Genomic DNA, 15613 nt, shown 5'->3' with positions numbered 1-15613 from the left:
GGTTGCTTTGGTGCTGGTAAAGTGGGAGATTTGTACAAGGTAAAAGGGATTTTGAATAAGGAAGGCTATCACTCCATTTTGCAACGCCATGCCATACCCTGTGGACAGCGCTTGATTGGAGCCAATTTCATCCTACAACAGGACAATGACCCAAAGCACACCTCCAAATTATGCAAGAACTATTTAGGGAAGAAGCAGGCAGCTGGTATTCTATCTGTAATGGAGTGGCCAGCGCAGTCACCAGATCTCAACCTCATAGAGCTGTAGTGGGAGCAGCTTGACCATATTGTACGCAGGAAGTGCCCATCAAGCTAATCCAACTTGTGGGAGGGACTTCTGGAAGCATGGGGTGAAATTTCTCCCGATTACCTCAGCAAATTAACAGCTAGAATGCCAAAGGTCTGCAATGCTGTAATTGCTGCAAATGGAGAATTCTTTGACGAAAGCAAAGTTTGAAGGAGAAAATTATTATTTCAAATAAAAATCATTATTTCTAACCTTGTCAATGTCTTGACTATATTTTCTAGTCATTTTGCAACTCATTTGATAAATAGAAGTGTGAGTTTCCATGGAAAACACAAAATTGTCTGGGTGACCCCAAACTTTTGAACGGTAGTGTATATATATAACTTATAACTATATTAACGTATTTTTTATTTATATATATTTTTTATATGAAACGATAACTAATAACGTAACCTTTACTAGCACTACCTAAAGCCCTACTGGCTAACGCGATTTAATGCCAAAGCCCTACACCTAGCTAACACTACCTAATGCCCTACACCTAACGCTACCTAACGACCTACACCTAACGCTACCTAACGCCCTACACATAATCTTTTTTTTTAAAATTCATATCACACAAGTGAAATAAAATGACAAGAGGGGTTATATGTTTGGGTGTCGAGGGATCACAGGGGCACTGGGGCAGATCTGAAGGGGTTAACTTTTTTTCCACTTGACAGGAGGACAGGCTGATGCATCTCTGTTCTCCTTACAACCTCTGACAGAAGTGAGGAGATCAGAGTCATGTACCGGCTTTTTCTCCTGCCTTCATGACGTTGACAGCTGTGATTGGTCTGTCATCAGTGACTGACCAATAACAACGGTCGCCAGGCTGGTAACACTGTGATTGGTCCCCTGGCCACTGACTGTGGCGATCAGCTGTCGGCACAGTCCTGTCACCGTGTGTTTACACACCAGTTTGAACCAATGATGAAAATGAACGTCCTGCTGCGCGATCTAGCACCCGACCATGACATGGGTCATTGATGCCTCTTTGTCTAGGTCAAATTTTCCATTTTTGATATGCACTTCTTTGCCTCTTTGAATATCACAACTATTTTTACTTTGTTTTTTACAAGACTTTTCAGGCATTCTTTTTTAGATTACTTGAATTAATGTTTTAAATTTTTATTATGAGCAGACAAATCACCAAAAATGTGAAAACAAACACTTTTTTGTAATTGTTTTAATATATTTATCTATCTTATGTGTGTATATATATATATATATATATATATATATATATATATATAATATATATAGAGATAGATAGATAGACGTGGAAAAAAAGTGCAGTTAACGGATCAACTGTCAGGTTTTTCATTAATGTTTTGTATCAGTATGTCTCAAAATTTTAATCAATTTCCTGTCCGTCTGGCCGTTTTTAACTGCCATTTGCCATCCGATTTTCATGGCCGTTAAATAAATGTAAAAAAATTAAAAAGGATTAATTATATTCGTTAGGGTTGTTTTGTCCCAACCCCCTGAAAACACCACAGTGCCCATATAGATAGTGCTGCAATACCCCTGTAGATAGTCAATGCCCACATTGATAGTGCCCACTGTAGATAGTGCCACAGTTCCCACTGTAGATAGTGCCCACATAGTGCCACAGTTCCTACATGCACAATGTCCATGTAGATAGCGCTACAGTGTCCCCTGTAGGTAGTGCCCATATAGGGTAACAGTGCACATGTACACCACTACCATTCAAAAGTTTAGGGTCACTTAGAAACTTCCTTATTTTTGAAAGAAAAGCACAGTTTTTTTCAATGAAGATAACATTAAATTAATCAGAAATACACCCTATACATTGTTAATGTGCTAAATGACTATTCTAGCTGCAAACGTCTGGTTTTTAATGCAATATCTACATAGGTGTATAGAGGCCCATTTCCAGCAACCATCACTCCAGTGTTTTAATGGTACATTGTGTTTGCTTACTGTGTTAGAAGGCTAATGGATGATTAGAAAACACTTGAAAACCCTTGTGCAATTATGTTAGCACCGCTGTAAACAGTTTTGCTGTTTAGAGGAGCTATAAAACTGACCTTTCTTTGAGCTAGTTGAGAATCTGGAGCAAGCATTACATTTGTGGGTTCAATTAAACTCTCAAAATGGCTAGAAAAAGAGAGTTTTCATGTGAAACTTGACAGTCTATTCTTGTTCTTAGAAATTAAGGCTATTCCATGCGAGAAATTGCCAAGAAACTGAAGATTTCCTACAACGGTGTGTACTACTCCCTTCAGAGGGCAACACACACAGGCTCTAACCAGAGTAGAAAGAGAAGTGGGAGGCCCTGCTGCACAACTGAGCAACAAGTCAAGTACATTAGAGTCTCTAGTTTGAGAAATAGACGCCTCACAGGTCCTCAACTGGCAGCTTCATTAAATAGTACCCGCAAAACGCCAGTGTCAACGTCTACAGTGATGAGGCGACTCCGGGATGCTGGCCTTCAGGGCAGAGTGGCAAAGAAAAAGCCATATCTGAGACTGGCTAATAAAAGGAAAAGATTAATATGGACAAAAGCACACAGACATTGGACAGAGGAAGATTGGAAAAAAGTGTTATGGACAGACGAATCAAAGTTTGAGGTGTTTGGATCACACAGAAGAACATTTGCGAGACGCAGAACAACTGAAAAGATGCTGGAAGAGTGCCTGACGCCATCTGTCAAGCATGGTGGAGATAATGTGATGGTCTGGGGTTGCTTTGGTGCTGGTAAAGTGGGAGATTTGTACAAGGTAAAAGGGATTTTGAATAAGGAAGGCTATCACTCCATTTTGCAACGCCATGCCATACCCTGTGGACAGCGCTTGATTGGAGCCAATTTCATCCTACAACAGGACAATGACCAAAAGCACACCTCCAAATTATGCAAGAACTATTTAGGGAAGAAGCAGGCAGCTGGTATTCTATCTGTAATGGAGTGGCCAGCGCAGTCACCAGATATCAACCCCATAGAGCTGTTGTGGGAGCAGCTTGACCGTATGGTACGCAAGAAGTGCCCATCAAGCCAATCCAACTTATGGGAGGGGCTTCTGGAAGCATGGGGTGAAATTTATCCCGATTACCTCAGCAAATTAACAGCTAGAATGCTAAAGGTCTGCAATGCTGTAATTGCTGCAAATGGAGAATTCTTTGACGAAAGCAAAGTTTGAAGGAGAAAATTATTATTTCAAATAAAAATCATTATTTCTAACCTTGTCAATGTCTTGACTATATTTTCTAGTCATTTTGCAACTCATTTGATAAATATAAGTGTGAGTTTTCATGGAAAACACAAAATTGTCTGGGTGACCCCAAACTTTTGAACGGTAGTGTAGATAGTGCCGCACCCCTCCTAGATAGCACCATCCCCCCTGTAGATAGCACCATCCCCCCTGTTGTTAGTGTCACCCCCTGTAGATAGCACCACCCCCTGTAGATAGCACCACCCCCTGTAGATAGCACCATCCCCCTTGTAGATAGCACCAACCCCCCCTGTAGATAGCACCAGACCTCCCCCTGTAGATAGCGCCACCTAAGCTCGCTCTAGGAGCGGAATCTATGGTCAGAGCGCTCTAGCCGGGGATTCCGCTGCTAGAGGGAGCCCTTGACGTCTCTGTCCACATATGGACAGAGACATCAGGGGCTCCCTCTAGCAGCAGAATCCCCAGCCAAAACGATCTGACTGGGGATTCTGCTCCAAGAGGGAGCTTAGGTGGCGCTATCTACAGGGGGGAGTGCTATCTACAGAGGGGGGTAGTGCTATCTACAGAGGGGGGTAGTGCTATCTACAGAGGGGTGTGGTGCTATCTACAGGGGGTGGTGCTATATACAGGGGTGACGCTATATGCAGGGGGATGGCGCTATCTACAGAGGGGATGGAGAGACGTCGGGGGCTTCCTTTAGGAGCGGAATCCCCGGCCAGAGATTCCACTCCTAGAGGGAGCTTAGGTGGTGCTATCTACGGGGTGGGCATTACACTATCTACAGGGGAGTTGCGTGTGGTGCTATCTACAGGAGGGGTGTATTCCAGGGCTCTCAAAGCCCCGGCAGACAGGAGAGTGCAGCGGTGCTTACAATGAAGCAGCACTGCACTCATTAAACCCCGTTCCAGGCTGCTGCCAACGTTTATATACGTGACAACTGCACGGGACATCGGCAGTTGAAACGTATATAGCCATATGGCTGTCGTGAAGGGGAAAATATCTAAAGAAAATGTGTATATATATATATATATATATATATATAATACATACATACATACATACATACACTCCCAGCTGATGTATTGAAGAATCCAGTTGTCTCAATTGTATATCATAAAGCTCTAGTTGGCTGTTGGTGTCACCTTTATTGTTACCTTATTTGGTCACTACCACTTTGCTCCGTGACATTTACAAGTCCTTCACTATCCCCTAGATATGAATGTAAATATATAGAAGCCACTTTTACTGGCAGCATAGATTTGTTACTAAACCTTCAAACCTTATCACTTTTCCTATACTTGTTACTTGTCACAACAAGAGGCTGCCTTGCTTTGTGTTTCTTTTTACAGAGAGCATATTCCCAAATAGAATAATGGAGAACGAAATCTCTGGCAGTCATTGAATGTGTGCCAGAAATAGAAAGATGACCTGCAGATATAGAGGGACCCTAGGAAACATATTGTGCATGGAATTTGTTTTAACATGTGCTCTTTGGTAAGGTTATAGATTGTATGACAAGTCCTGGAGACCATTGTAGACCCTTTCAGAAATGCACAGGCAATTTCCTTTTTTATGTATTATAGATATATTAGCTTTAATAATATAATAATCGTTTACCTAAATAAGTTTTGCATTGAAATGTTTTGAATCAAAAAATTTACCAATGCAGTTGATTAATTTGAGTATTGTAACAACTATTTGTTCTAACAATGGTGTTAAAAACTTACATGAAAAATAAAAGTGCTTGATGTAGACTCTTATTTGCTATTAGCTGGATTCATGGTTAATATAAGCCGGTGGCGTCGCTAGTGCTGGGCTTTCGGGGCCCCCCGCACCACGTCTATAAAAAGTTACTATAGTAATTGGGGCCTATATAATAAAATACATGGGCCCCTGTTACTATAGTGATAACAATATACTTACCCTCCTCGTTCCCGAGCGCTGCGGAGGTTCTGACGTCTTCTCGCTTCATGACACTGTGCACCGCACACAACGTCGCGACACTGGATGGTGTCAGGACCTCCGCTGTGTCCGGAGCCGAAGAGGAGGGTAAGTTTAACATTGCGATACAGTGGCCCTGTGTCTAAGCCTAACATATGGCAGGCTTAGATACAGGGCCTATCAGACAGGATCGCACATGGTGTGATCACTACAGATGGTCGGGTACTGGATCGCACCCGGCTCTTCCTGGCACCCCTGGTGGCGGTGGATACCAGGGTTATAATGGAGGGTTAGTGTTAACCTTTTCACGGGCTAACATTAGGCCCTGCCTTAGTAATGGACGCTGTCAGTCAGCCCACAGCCATTACTAAGGCGGTAGTAATAAAGTTTAAAAAAATACAAGGACATAGAAAAAAGATTTTATTAAAATAAAAAACCACCACACAATCCTCGTTAACCATTTTATTGAGAATAAAAAAAACGCAGTTATCGAAGTAGTCCTCAAATCCGAAGTAGTCCAACAACCGAAACTGTAAAAATACACAAACACACAAAAAAAATAAGTAACACATCAGCATAGCAATTATTATCCTACCTTTCCTGGGTCCAGCGCTGGAGCCCCAATGTCAGTGAGCTGGGCCCTATATCTAATCCTATCATGTGTGATAAAGCCTGCTGAGCACGTGCATGTAATTCTATCCAGTGGTGTAGCTATAGGGGCCAATATCTCCAATATGTAAAAATGTAATAAAATAAAAAACTCAAGTCTCGGGGCTTGTGCCCCTGATCTTTTAAGACCCTAGCAACGCCCCTGATATAAGCGATATAATATATACATACAAATTGGGAAAATTATACAAAATATTTCTCATTAAAATAAGTATGGCTAGATTCAGGAAATCTATCACGTGTAATATATCTTCATTACCTTTTTTTAGGTGCGCAGTTTACTCTGTCCATTATTTATTCTGCAATGTTGGAGTAATCTAATGTTACTATCTGAAACCAAGTCCTAATAAAATCTGTCAGTACCAACCAGGGAAATCAAATAGAAAAATAAGTAAAAGCCAGTAATGAAGTTAATATAGTGTATTAGAAAGATGCTAGATGTCCCCTGTCCCAAAAATACTTTCATGATATTGCTTGAGTGACATTTCAATCAAGTGTTTTTTTCTTTGTTTTTTGTTTTATGATCGTTTGGAAGATGCCATGGAAATGAAGGGCCAGGAACAAAATGATAATGCCGGGGAAAGATGTAATACATGAGCACATCGAGTCTAGCTCTTTAACGTTTTGTTATTCTATTACAAACCTTACTGAAGCACATTTGTGTTGGATTGGTTTGGATGGCATCTTTTATTTTATCAAAATGCTGTGGAGGGTTTGCATAATTCATATTATATTGGCAAAGCCTGTCAGACTGTCAATAATTTCCAAAACCGAAAAACTCTATGGTGAGCTTAAACACCTTTGTCATTGCTCATAGATTTCTGTTACTGGAAATCGAACAAAATGGTAAGCAAACAGCCATTGGAATCAATGGTATTGTTGATAGAAAAGGCAAAGTACGCATTCAAAACTGAGAGCAAAGTTTAGCTAGCATTGCATGTAACAGTAAAATATAAGAGCATATATATCAAATTTGAAGTATAGTGAACTGGAGAATCTATGTATAATATTCTGATAGGCAATATTACACAAAGGCTACAGCTGTCCATACATTTTAAATAGTTGTAGTCCGAACGAGCAGTTATTACTCTCGACTCGTCCATATTCATGCTTGCTTGGGTCAGTATTCATGTTTTTTCAACGGAAAAGGGGAATAAGCCTCTGCCAGACTCCTCTGCAGGTTAACTTCCGAGGGAACAAAGGATCAGGCATGTTTAAATACAATATGCCCGTTCCTTCTTTCTCCCCAACATTAGATAGTCGCCTATTACCTATGAAATCGTCGGGTCTGGACAACTTTTGACAAATGCGTATGGGCACCTTTAGTGTGTCTACAATAGTGATGGAATAGATAAGAGTGAAAATCCTGTTCGAAAACCTGTTTACATTTGGACACTTGCACCATATGGGAAGAAAAGGGCCTCAGTCTCTATGTACCAATACAGTAGTAAAAAGGAATCTAAGGCATAGTCAATAAAAAAAAATGGCCTATTCTATTCTAGGCTCATTCCTGAGCCTCCACTGAAAAGGACTCAGTCGAAGACTAGGAGAGAAGTCAGGGTTATACAATAGGGGAACAGAATGGGTGTTTAGACGCCCAAACAAATCTATTATATGGGGTTGTCCGGGATTGCCAAAAACAGGCCAAGGGGAGAAATATCAAATAATAAGTTAAATATAACTTACCTGTTAAATCCCCTGCCGCACCAACGCCGCCACTCTGGTGATCCCCGCCAGTCTGTGTTTACTGAGCAGCGATGACATCATGTTGACGCACATGTCTGCCTCAGCCAATAACCAGCCTCAGCAGTGGCTGCAGGGGTCACGTGTGTCGACGTGATGTCATCGCTGCAGTACAGTAAACAGAGACAGGCAGTGTGTGGCTTTGCTGGAGAGGCTGGGGATTTAAGAGGTAAGTTATTCTTCTTTTATTATTTGATGACTTTTTCCCCCTTGGCCTGTTATTTGGTGATCCCGGACAATTTCTTTAAATATACATTAAAGGCTTGAAAAAAGACATATGTCCATCAAGTTCAACCAAGGGATGGGAAAAGGGAAGGGATGGGAGAAACTATAGAACTTTCTTTTACCCCTAGTAATCCAGAGGAAGATTTTAAAAAAATGAACCGTTTTCTTCCTGATTCTGATCAACATTCAAGCAAGAATGCTATAGATTGACATAGGAGCTAATATTTTTTTTGTTATAAGAAATTATTTCATCCTTTTTTGAAGCCATTTACTGTTTCTGCTGTAACGAAGGTAACGAAGACTTGTCGCCTCTGAAGAGTAAACCTTATTTTTCCCCAGATAGAGGGAGTTTCATCTTGTCTTGAAGGGATTTTACATGGAACAGCTGTTCACCATATTTTTCTATGGGACATTTATATACTTATGCAAGTTAATTATATCCCCCTTAGTCGACTGTTTTCAAGAATAAATAAATGTAATTATTTTAATCTTTCCCCATAACTTAGATTCTCCATGCCCCTTATTAGTTTAGTTGCTCTTCTTTGTATTTTTTTCCAACTCCAGGGCATCCTTTCTATGAACTGGAGCCCAGAACTGAACTGCATATTCTAGATGAGGCCTCACTAATGCTTTGTAAAGTGGTGATATTATATCCCTGTCCCGCGAGTCCATGCCTCTTTTAATACATGACAATATTTTGGTGACATTAGAAGCAGCTGATTGACACTGCATGCTGTTATTTAGTCTATGATCTACAAGTACACCCAGATCCTTCTCAACAAGTGACTCTCCCAATGTAGCTCCCTCTGGGACATATGATGCATGCAGATTATTAGTACCCAGATGCACAAATTTACATTTATCAACATGGAACTTAATTTGCCAAGTGGATTCCCAAACTCTCAGTGTGTCCAAATCGGCTTGTAATTTACAAACATTTCCTATGCTGCATAGCTTGGTGTCATCTGCAAAAATAGAAATCGTGCTATTAATCCCATCCTCTATATCATTAATAAATAAGTTGAATAATAGTGGTCCCAGCACTGAACCCTGGGGTCACCACTTATAACCGGGGACCATTCAGAGTAGGGAATCATTTACCACAACTCTCTGGATACGGTCCTTGAGCTAATTCTCAATCCAATTACAAACTATACTTTCTAAACCTATAGTCCTTAATTTACCCATTAGACGTCTATGAGGGACAGTGTCAAATGCCTTTGCAAAGTCCAAAAACACTATATCCACAGTGGCCCCTCTGTCTAGGCTTCTGCTCACCTCTTCATAAAAACATAGGTTGATTTGACACCTTTTCTCCATAGTTAAACTATGCTGGCTGTCACTTCTAATACTTGTTACCACTGTTGAGGTAACATGAACTGTATGAAGTGTATGATGCTGATTGGTCACTGATTCATCAGCGTCATACACTCCTCTGTACAACGCCCAGTTGGTAAAAACTAAAAACACACCCAGTTGGGCATTAAGAAACTAATTAGTATAAATCTAAAATTGCTCATAACTTGCTCAAAAATGATTGTTTTTCAAAATAAAAACCACTGTTGTTATCTACATTACAGCGCCGATCAGATTATCAAGGAGACAGGGCATTTATAATCTGGTGACAGAGCCTCTTTAAGTTGCCCAATTTGTCACATTCAGTATCAGGAATGTGTGGGGATATTTATCTTATCTTTATTCTTATCATGTTGCCTAATTCTCCTCTACAGTCCATTTCTCCACCCATCAGTATAGACTGTCCCCTTGCTAACCTAGCTACATCTTTATTTTTCATATTGACCTCCCTCCTCAGGTCTAGTTTAAATACTCCGCCACCCCAGCTAGAATTCTCTGCCCCAGCACAGTGGCCCCCTTCCATTCAGGTGCAAATTATCTGCAGAATACAGTTTGTACCCCAATGAAAAGTCAGCCCAGTGCTCTAGGAACCCAAAGCCTTCTCCTCTACACCAAGACTTAAGGCATGCATTTAGCTCCCACTGTCTTTCATATGTTGCACATGGCACAGGCAGTAATCCTGAAGAAAATACAACCTTGGAGGTCCTTCCCTTCGGCTTGTAGCCTGGTTTCTTTTTAACCCGGTCACCAGCATTTCACCTATTGAACTCTACACACTCCTCGATGGCCGCTGCTGTCAAAAGTTCATTGCCGTTATCCCCTCTCCTAAACTCCTCCTCCGTCCGTAGATAACAGTCTGCAAACATTTCACACGTTTTATTATGATAATCCAGCAGTCATGTATGGTCCGACACCCTTGCCTGCTTTATCCGGGCCTCAAATCTAGTTACTGCGCATGCGCCGCTATGGTGTCCCGTTATCCGCATGCACCAGAACGAGACATTGATGAACAAGCGCGAGATTTCATGTATGCTGGGGGGGGGGGTTAGGAGCTGTCATTCAAAAGTAAGAAGGCGGGGTAAACTCGGTAGGCTTGAGGAATGAAAATATGATTCTTTTCAATCGTAGATATGACTCACTTAGGCTCATTAGCATACAGCACAGGAACAGTAAAAAATGGAATACTAAAGGTACAAAGCCTACTTAGAAGATAATTATAGGTGACATAAAAATGATTTTTCACCCACTTCCACCAGGTATTGCTGGTTTTATAGGTGAAATGCTGGTGACGAGTTACCTTTAAGGTTCATCCACCTGCCATGTATTGTGTCGTAAAAATAAAAAAAAATTCCAACTGAGGGCTCAATAGATTTAATCTATACACCACTTAAATTCACAATTTCAACAAATAAGCATAGGCATTGCAGTGAGAATATTATTATTATTATTATTCACAACTATATATTTACTGTGATTGACCTGTAAACCAGAGACGTTGGCACATTTTCTAAACATTGCTACTAAATGTTGCCACTGCCTAGAGGGGTTTGCCGAGGTTAACTTAAAAAAACAAAAAACCTAAGGCGACATGCACATGATTTGCACGGATTTGCCATGCAGATTTTCTGTGGCAAATCTGGTAATATGGTGCCTACAATGTAAATCAGAAGAAATATCATCTACACATTGCAGAATTTTTCTGCACCTAAATTGACCTGCCGTGTGTATTCTAAAATCCACAGCATGTCAATTTATCTTGCATTTCCATCTCAGAATTTTATATGACAAGTTTGTAAAAAAAACAAAACGACAAAATCTGCAGCATAAAAACGGCATCAGACTATACCCGGAAGAGATGGACCTCAGGCATCACGGTGCAGAAGAAATCCGTCTCTTCCGGATGTAGTCCGACGTCACCGGAACATGCACAGTAGTGCCGATTAGAACGGTGAACGTAAACAATGTACTTTGCATGCGCCGATTAAGAAGCAGAGCAACGCACGTGCAGGAGGTTACGAGGTCAGGTGTGAACTCGCCTATTACATTGCCTGGCCCTTGTTAATCAAGGAAGGGAGACATAGCATTTTGGAGCTTTGGTGACCCCCTCGTTGCTCCAAAATTCTCATTTGCATATACTGAATATAACGATTTTCCCTGCAAAGGAGGCACTCATCTGAAAAAGATAATAAACATTCGATTCAGTTTAGCCTCTATATTACCCTGCTGCTAGTTTCATAGGTAAATTTCTGGTGACAGACTCCCTTTAAATGCAGATTTTACCTGTGCTTACCTGCACTTTTCCTTATCAAATTACACGAGTGCATGTAGCCTAAAGCACCTATAAATACAAAGATCACAAACTTAGTAATATGTTTGCCTTTGAAGTTTTGCTCTTTGCTCTTCCCATCTTATGACTATGGTGACAAATCACTGCCAGCAGAGTAATGTTCATCATCTGTGTCATTTGATATGATGTTGGGTCAATTAGGGAGTTTCAGGCCCTGTTCACACGGAGTATTTTGCAGGCAGAAAAAATCTGCCACAAAATTCCTTCACCCACAGCCATTGAGCACCGTGGGCAAAAAATGCAGCGAAAAACTTTTTCTGCCTTCTATTGATTTCAATGGGAGGTCAGAGGTGGAACCGTGGCAGCAAAGGACGTGCCGCTTTTTTTTCCTAAAAACCTGCCTCCGCCTCCGATTAAAAGCAATGGGAGGCGTTTTCGGACATTTTTTGGCGCTGATTCCGACGTGATTTCCACATCAAAATCAGCGCTAAAAAGACCACAGTGTGAACTTGGCTTAGGTTTTTTGCTTTTTTTGTGTTTGTTTTTAATGTGTTGTAACTCTTGAACAACACTTAAGTAGCGACAAATTTGCATTTTATTAATGTGGACTGAGGGTGTCAATAGGTATGTGATGAATAGAGATGGAATGTGGCATTTTAGTGTTATAATTAATATCTTATTAATTTTACAGAATACGTGTGACAGTGGATGGAGAGTTTCTTCATTATATTTTTCCACTTCAGTTTTTGGATTCACCAGAATGGGACTCACTGAGACCTTCTGAAGAGGGAGTTTTTCAGGTAACAAGTAATAAAATTTTTGTCAAAATGTAGCTGATTTGTGACAATCAAGAATTTTAAAAAAAAATTTATAGTGTTATAGAAGAGGATTTCTTTCTATTATCGAAACCGATTTAAAGGGGTATCCCCATCTTAGACATTTATGGTATATCTACGGGATATGCCATAACTGTCTAATAGATGCAGGTCCCATCTCTGAGACTCGCAACGATCACCCCCGTCCCGCCTGGTGAAGCAGCCGCTGGCCTTAACTTCCAGGCAGACGATCAGTGGAGAGGTGGCCGAGAATTACGGAAACAGCTAAGCACAGCAAGCTCGGCTGTTTCCATACCTCCCATAAAAGTGAATGTAAGTTTCGGTAACACCCGAGCTCGCTGTGCTCCTTTGTTTCCATAAATCCTATTCATTTCTATTGAAGTTACGGAAATAGCCAAGCACAGCGAGCTCAGCTGTTTCTGTAATTCCCGGCCACCTCTCCACAAATTATTCGCCTGATGAAGTGTCCTGTGTTCGCCTCACCAGGCGGGATGGAGTCGGGGACCTCTGTTCGGGAGATAGGTGCGGGTTCCAGAGGTGAGACCTGAATTTACCAGCCATTTATGGCATATCCTGTGGACATGCCATAAATGTTTAAGATGGGGGTACCCTTTAAATTGACTTATATAGTCATACACAGAATATTGAGACTTACAAAACAAATGGATTTTTAGTAGATTAATTTTGTATCTACCTAAAAGGGGTTGTCCACTTTCTGAAAACTGATGACCTATCCACCGGATAGGTCATCAGTATATGATCGGCGCGTGTCCGACATCTGGACCCAGCATCGATCCTCAACTCCGGCTGCCTCCGTGCACCGGATGTTTGGAACGGGATGCAGTAGTTGGAGCCGAAAGCACATGGCTCCAACCACTGCATTGCGGCCGTTCGCTGGAACTGCAGCTCTGCTCCTATTCACTTGAATCCTATACTAGTGGAAATGATTGCTCTAATAGAGCGCAGTTAGCTGGATACATTTGCTGTTTATTGCAGCCATTATTCTCCTAGGGGCTATCGCTGCACCCTAAGGAATTTATAGGCAGCAGACATTTGGCACCAAACTTGGATCTCTCCACAGTGTACCCTTAGCAGGTCTGCATAAGGCTATACTTTAAGTCACGACTTTTGCAAAATGTTTTACAAGCTATAGACTTTTGTCAATTAGGTTCACTTTATATTGTGAAGCTAACTATCCACATTTGTATTTGACATTTTCCTTTTGTTTTGTAATGCTGCATTTAATTCTATTTTTCAGGTGACACTTACTGCAGAAACAAAGTGCAAGTACATTACTTGGAGGAGGAAAAAACTCTACTTACTATTTGCAAAACATCAATTCATCTCAAGACTCTTTTCAATGTTGATTAGGGGAGATATCGCAGATAAACTCTATGCATTAAATGAAAAGGTGTTTGTAGACAGTGGATTTCGTTTTGACATCAGGCTTCCAAACTATTATCACATGGCCTTGCCAGAACAGTCACACTCAAGCGCTCATACAATTCGTGTTCAGGACTTCTCCACAAGAAGAAAAGCAGCAAAACGACCATAACCAACCATTTGTCAACCATTACTCTCACTTGGAATACTATCTTGATAATAGTCAAGACCTATCAACTGTGCAACGCAAAGTGCCACTTACTGCAATAACCGCAGACAGTAACTCATTCATATTCACTGTTTTTATAATGCTCACCATCTACTGAATTATTTATAATGCCTTCTAATAGTTACCATTTTAATAAAGAAAATGTTAAAGGCATTGCAAACACCCATAGTATTATCTTAGGGGTAAATCAGGCATTTCGTTAGAGAATCAACCTTAATCCTTAGATTCAATATAAATATGTAGCAGACGTGTGATGCATCTTCAACTCAACAGCTGCCAATTAAATGTAATACATGTAGGACAGTTGATGTTCTTGCCATGCATCCTGTACTCTGGTTCCTGTGTTTTCTATATTACAAGCTACAGAGATGAGTTATTTATTTATGACAGTCCATGATTATTGGAAACTACTCCAACATCCAGATGTTTGTAAGCGAGAGATGCTGCTAGAAATGTCTAATATTAGTTCATTATAAGTCAAGAAAACATGTATTCATAGTAAAAGTTTTTTCATTCGATTGTAATGTCTTTATTCTGTCTTCTCCTTGTAGTTACATGCTTGACAGACGCAAATCAAAGCCATGCTTTTTCTACTTATATTATATTAAGGTCTCATGCACACGACCGTGTTTATGTGTCAGCAATTTACCGCATTTTTGCAGATAAATTGTGTGCCCATTCATTTTCTATGGCCCCATGCACACAACCATGATGTTCACAAATCCGTTTGGGGGCCGCGAATCCAAGCTGCAAAAATAAGTAATTTTATGGTCTGGATTTTTCAAACTGGTCACATCAATTCTTATTTTTGGGGATCCGTGAATCCTGATGACACATGGATGCACAACAAAAGTTTTTTTGCGGACAAATGGACCACAACGGATCCATGGTTTTGTGGCTCACAAAACCACTATGTTTGTGTGCATTAGGCCTAAGGCTGACATTGCAAACTAGTAGACAACCAATAAAATTGAAAACATGTTATTAATAAAACACATCTGTTTGCTCACATCAGAGCACTTCATGAATATTTATAAAGGCATGTTACTAGAAAAATAATGGTCCTGAATCACGACAGATCACTTGATATCCCACTGTGATTCTCACATTTCCTATTGCTAGAACTTAGTGAAAATATGACAACCCACCACCTGTCTAAAAGATGACAAGAGTTAGATCTGAAGGGTCCAGCAAGGGGAAGTTAGTCATGCAGGGATCATAAATTTCCCCAAAATGCTCAGCTATTTTTGGGTCAATAAAAAAATAAACTTAAAAACTCTCTCTTTGATGAATTAGTATGTGATGTGTTTATCTTGATGACTACCAGTGTAGAGTGGCGCACCTGTTAGGTAACAGTGATACTGAGCCTCCGCTAGTCTGGGGGAGTGGGATTTTGTACTTAAAGAGGCTCTGTCACCAGGTTATAAATGCCCTATCTCCTACATAATCTGATCGGCGCTGT

General features: G+C 40.6%; 1 protein-coding gene across 1 annotated transcript in view; it reads left to right on the top strand.

The window, feature by feature from the left end:
• Positions 1–14844, top strand: part of POPDC3 (popeye domain cAMP effector 3) — a 127845-nt gene extending 113001 nt beyond the window's left edge. Inside the window, exons 3-4 of the mRNA XM_075862220.1 lie at positions 12395–12503; positions 13798–14844. Of these exons, the coding sequence (XP_075718335.1) occupies positions 12395–12503; positions 13798–14094 (406 nt within the window). The 3' untranslated portion in view covers positions 14095–14844. The remainder of the gene's footprint in view (positions 1–12394; positions 12504–13797) is intronic.
• Positions 14845–15613: the final 769 nt, after the last annotated feature.

The sequence above is a fragment of the Rhinoderma darwinii genome, chromosome 4 (assembly GCF_050947455.1).
Source record: "Rhinoderma darwinii isolate aRhiDar2 chromosome 4, aRhiDar2.hap1, whole genome shotgun sequence".
Classification (NCBI taxonomy): domain Eukaryota; kingdom Metazoa; phylum Chordata; class Amphibia; order Anura; family Rhinodermatidae; genus Rhinoderma; species Rhinoderma darwinii.
This window is presented reverse-complemented; position numbering and strand designations above follow the sequence as displayed.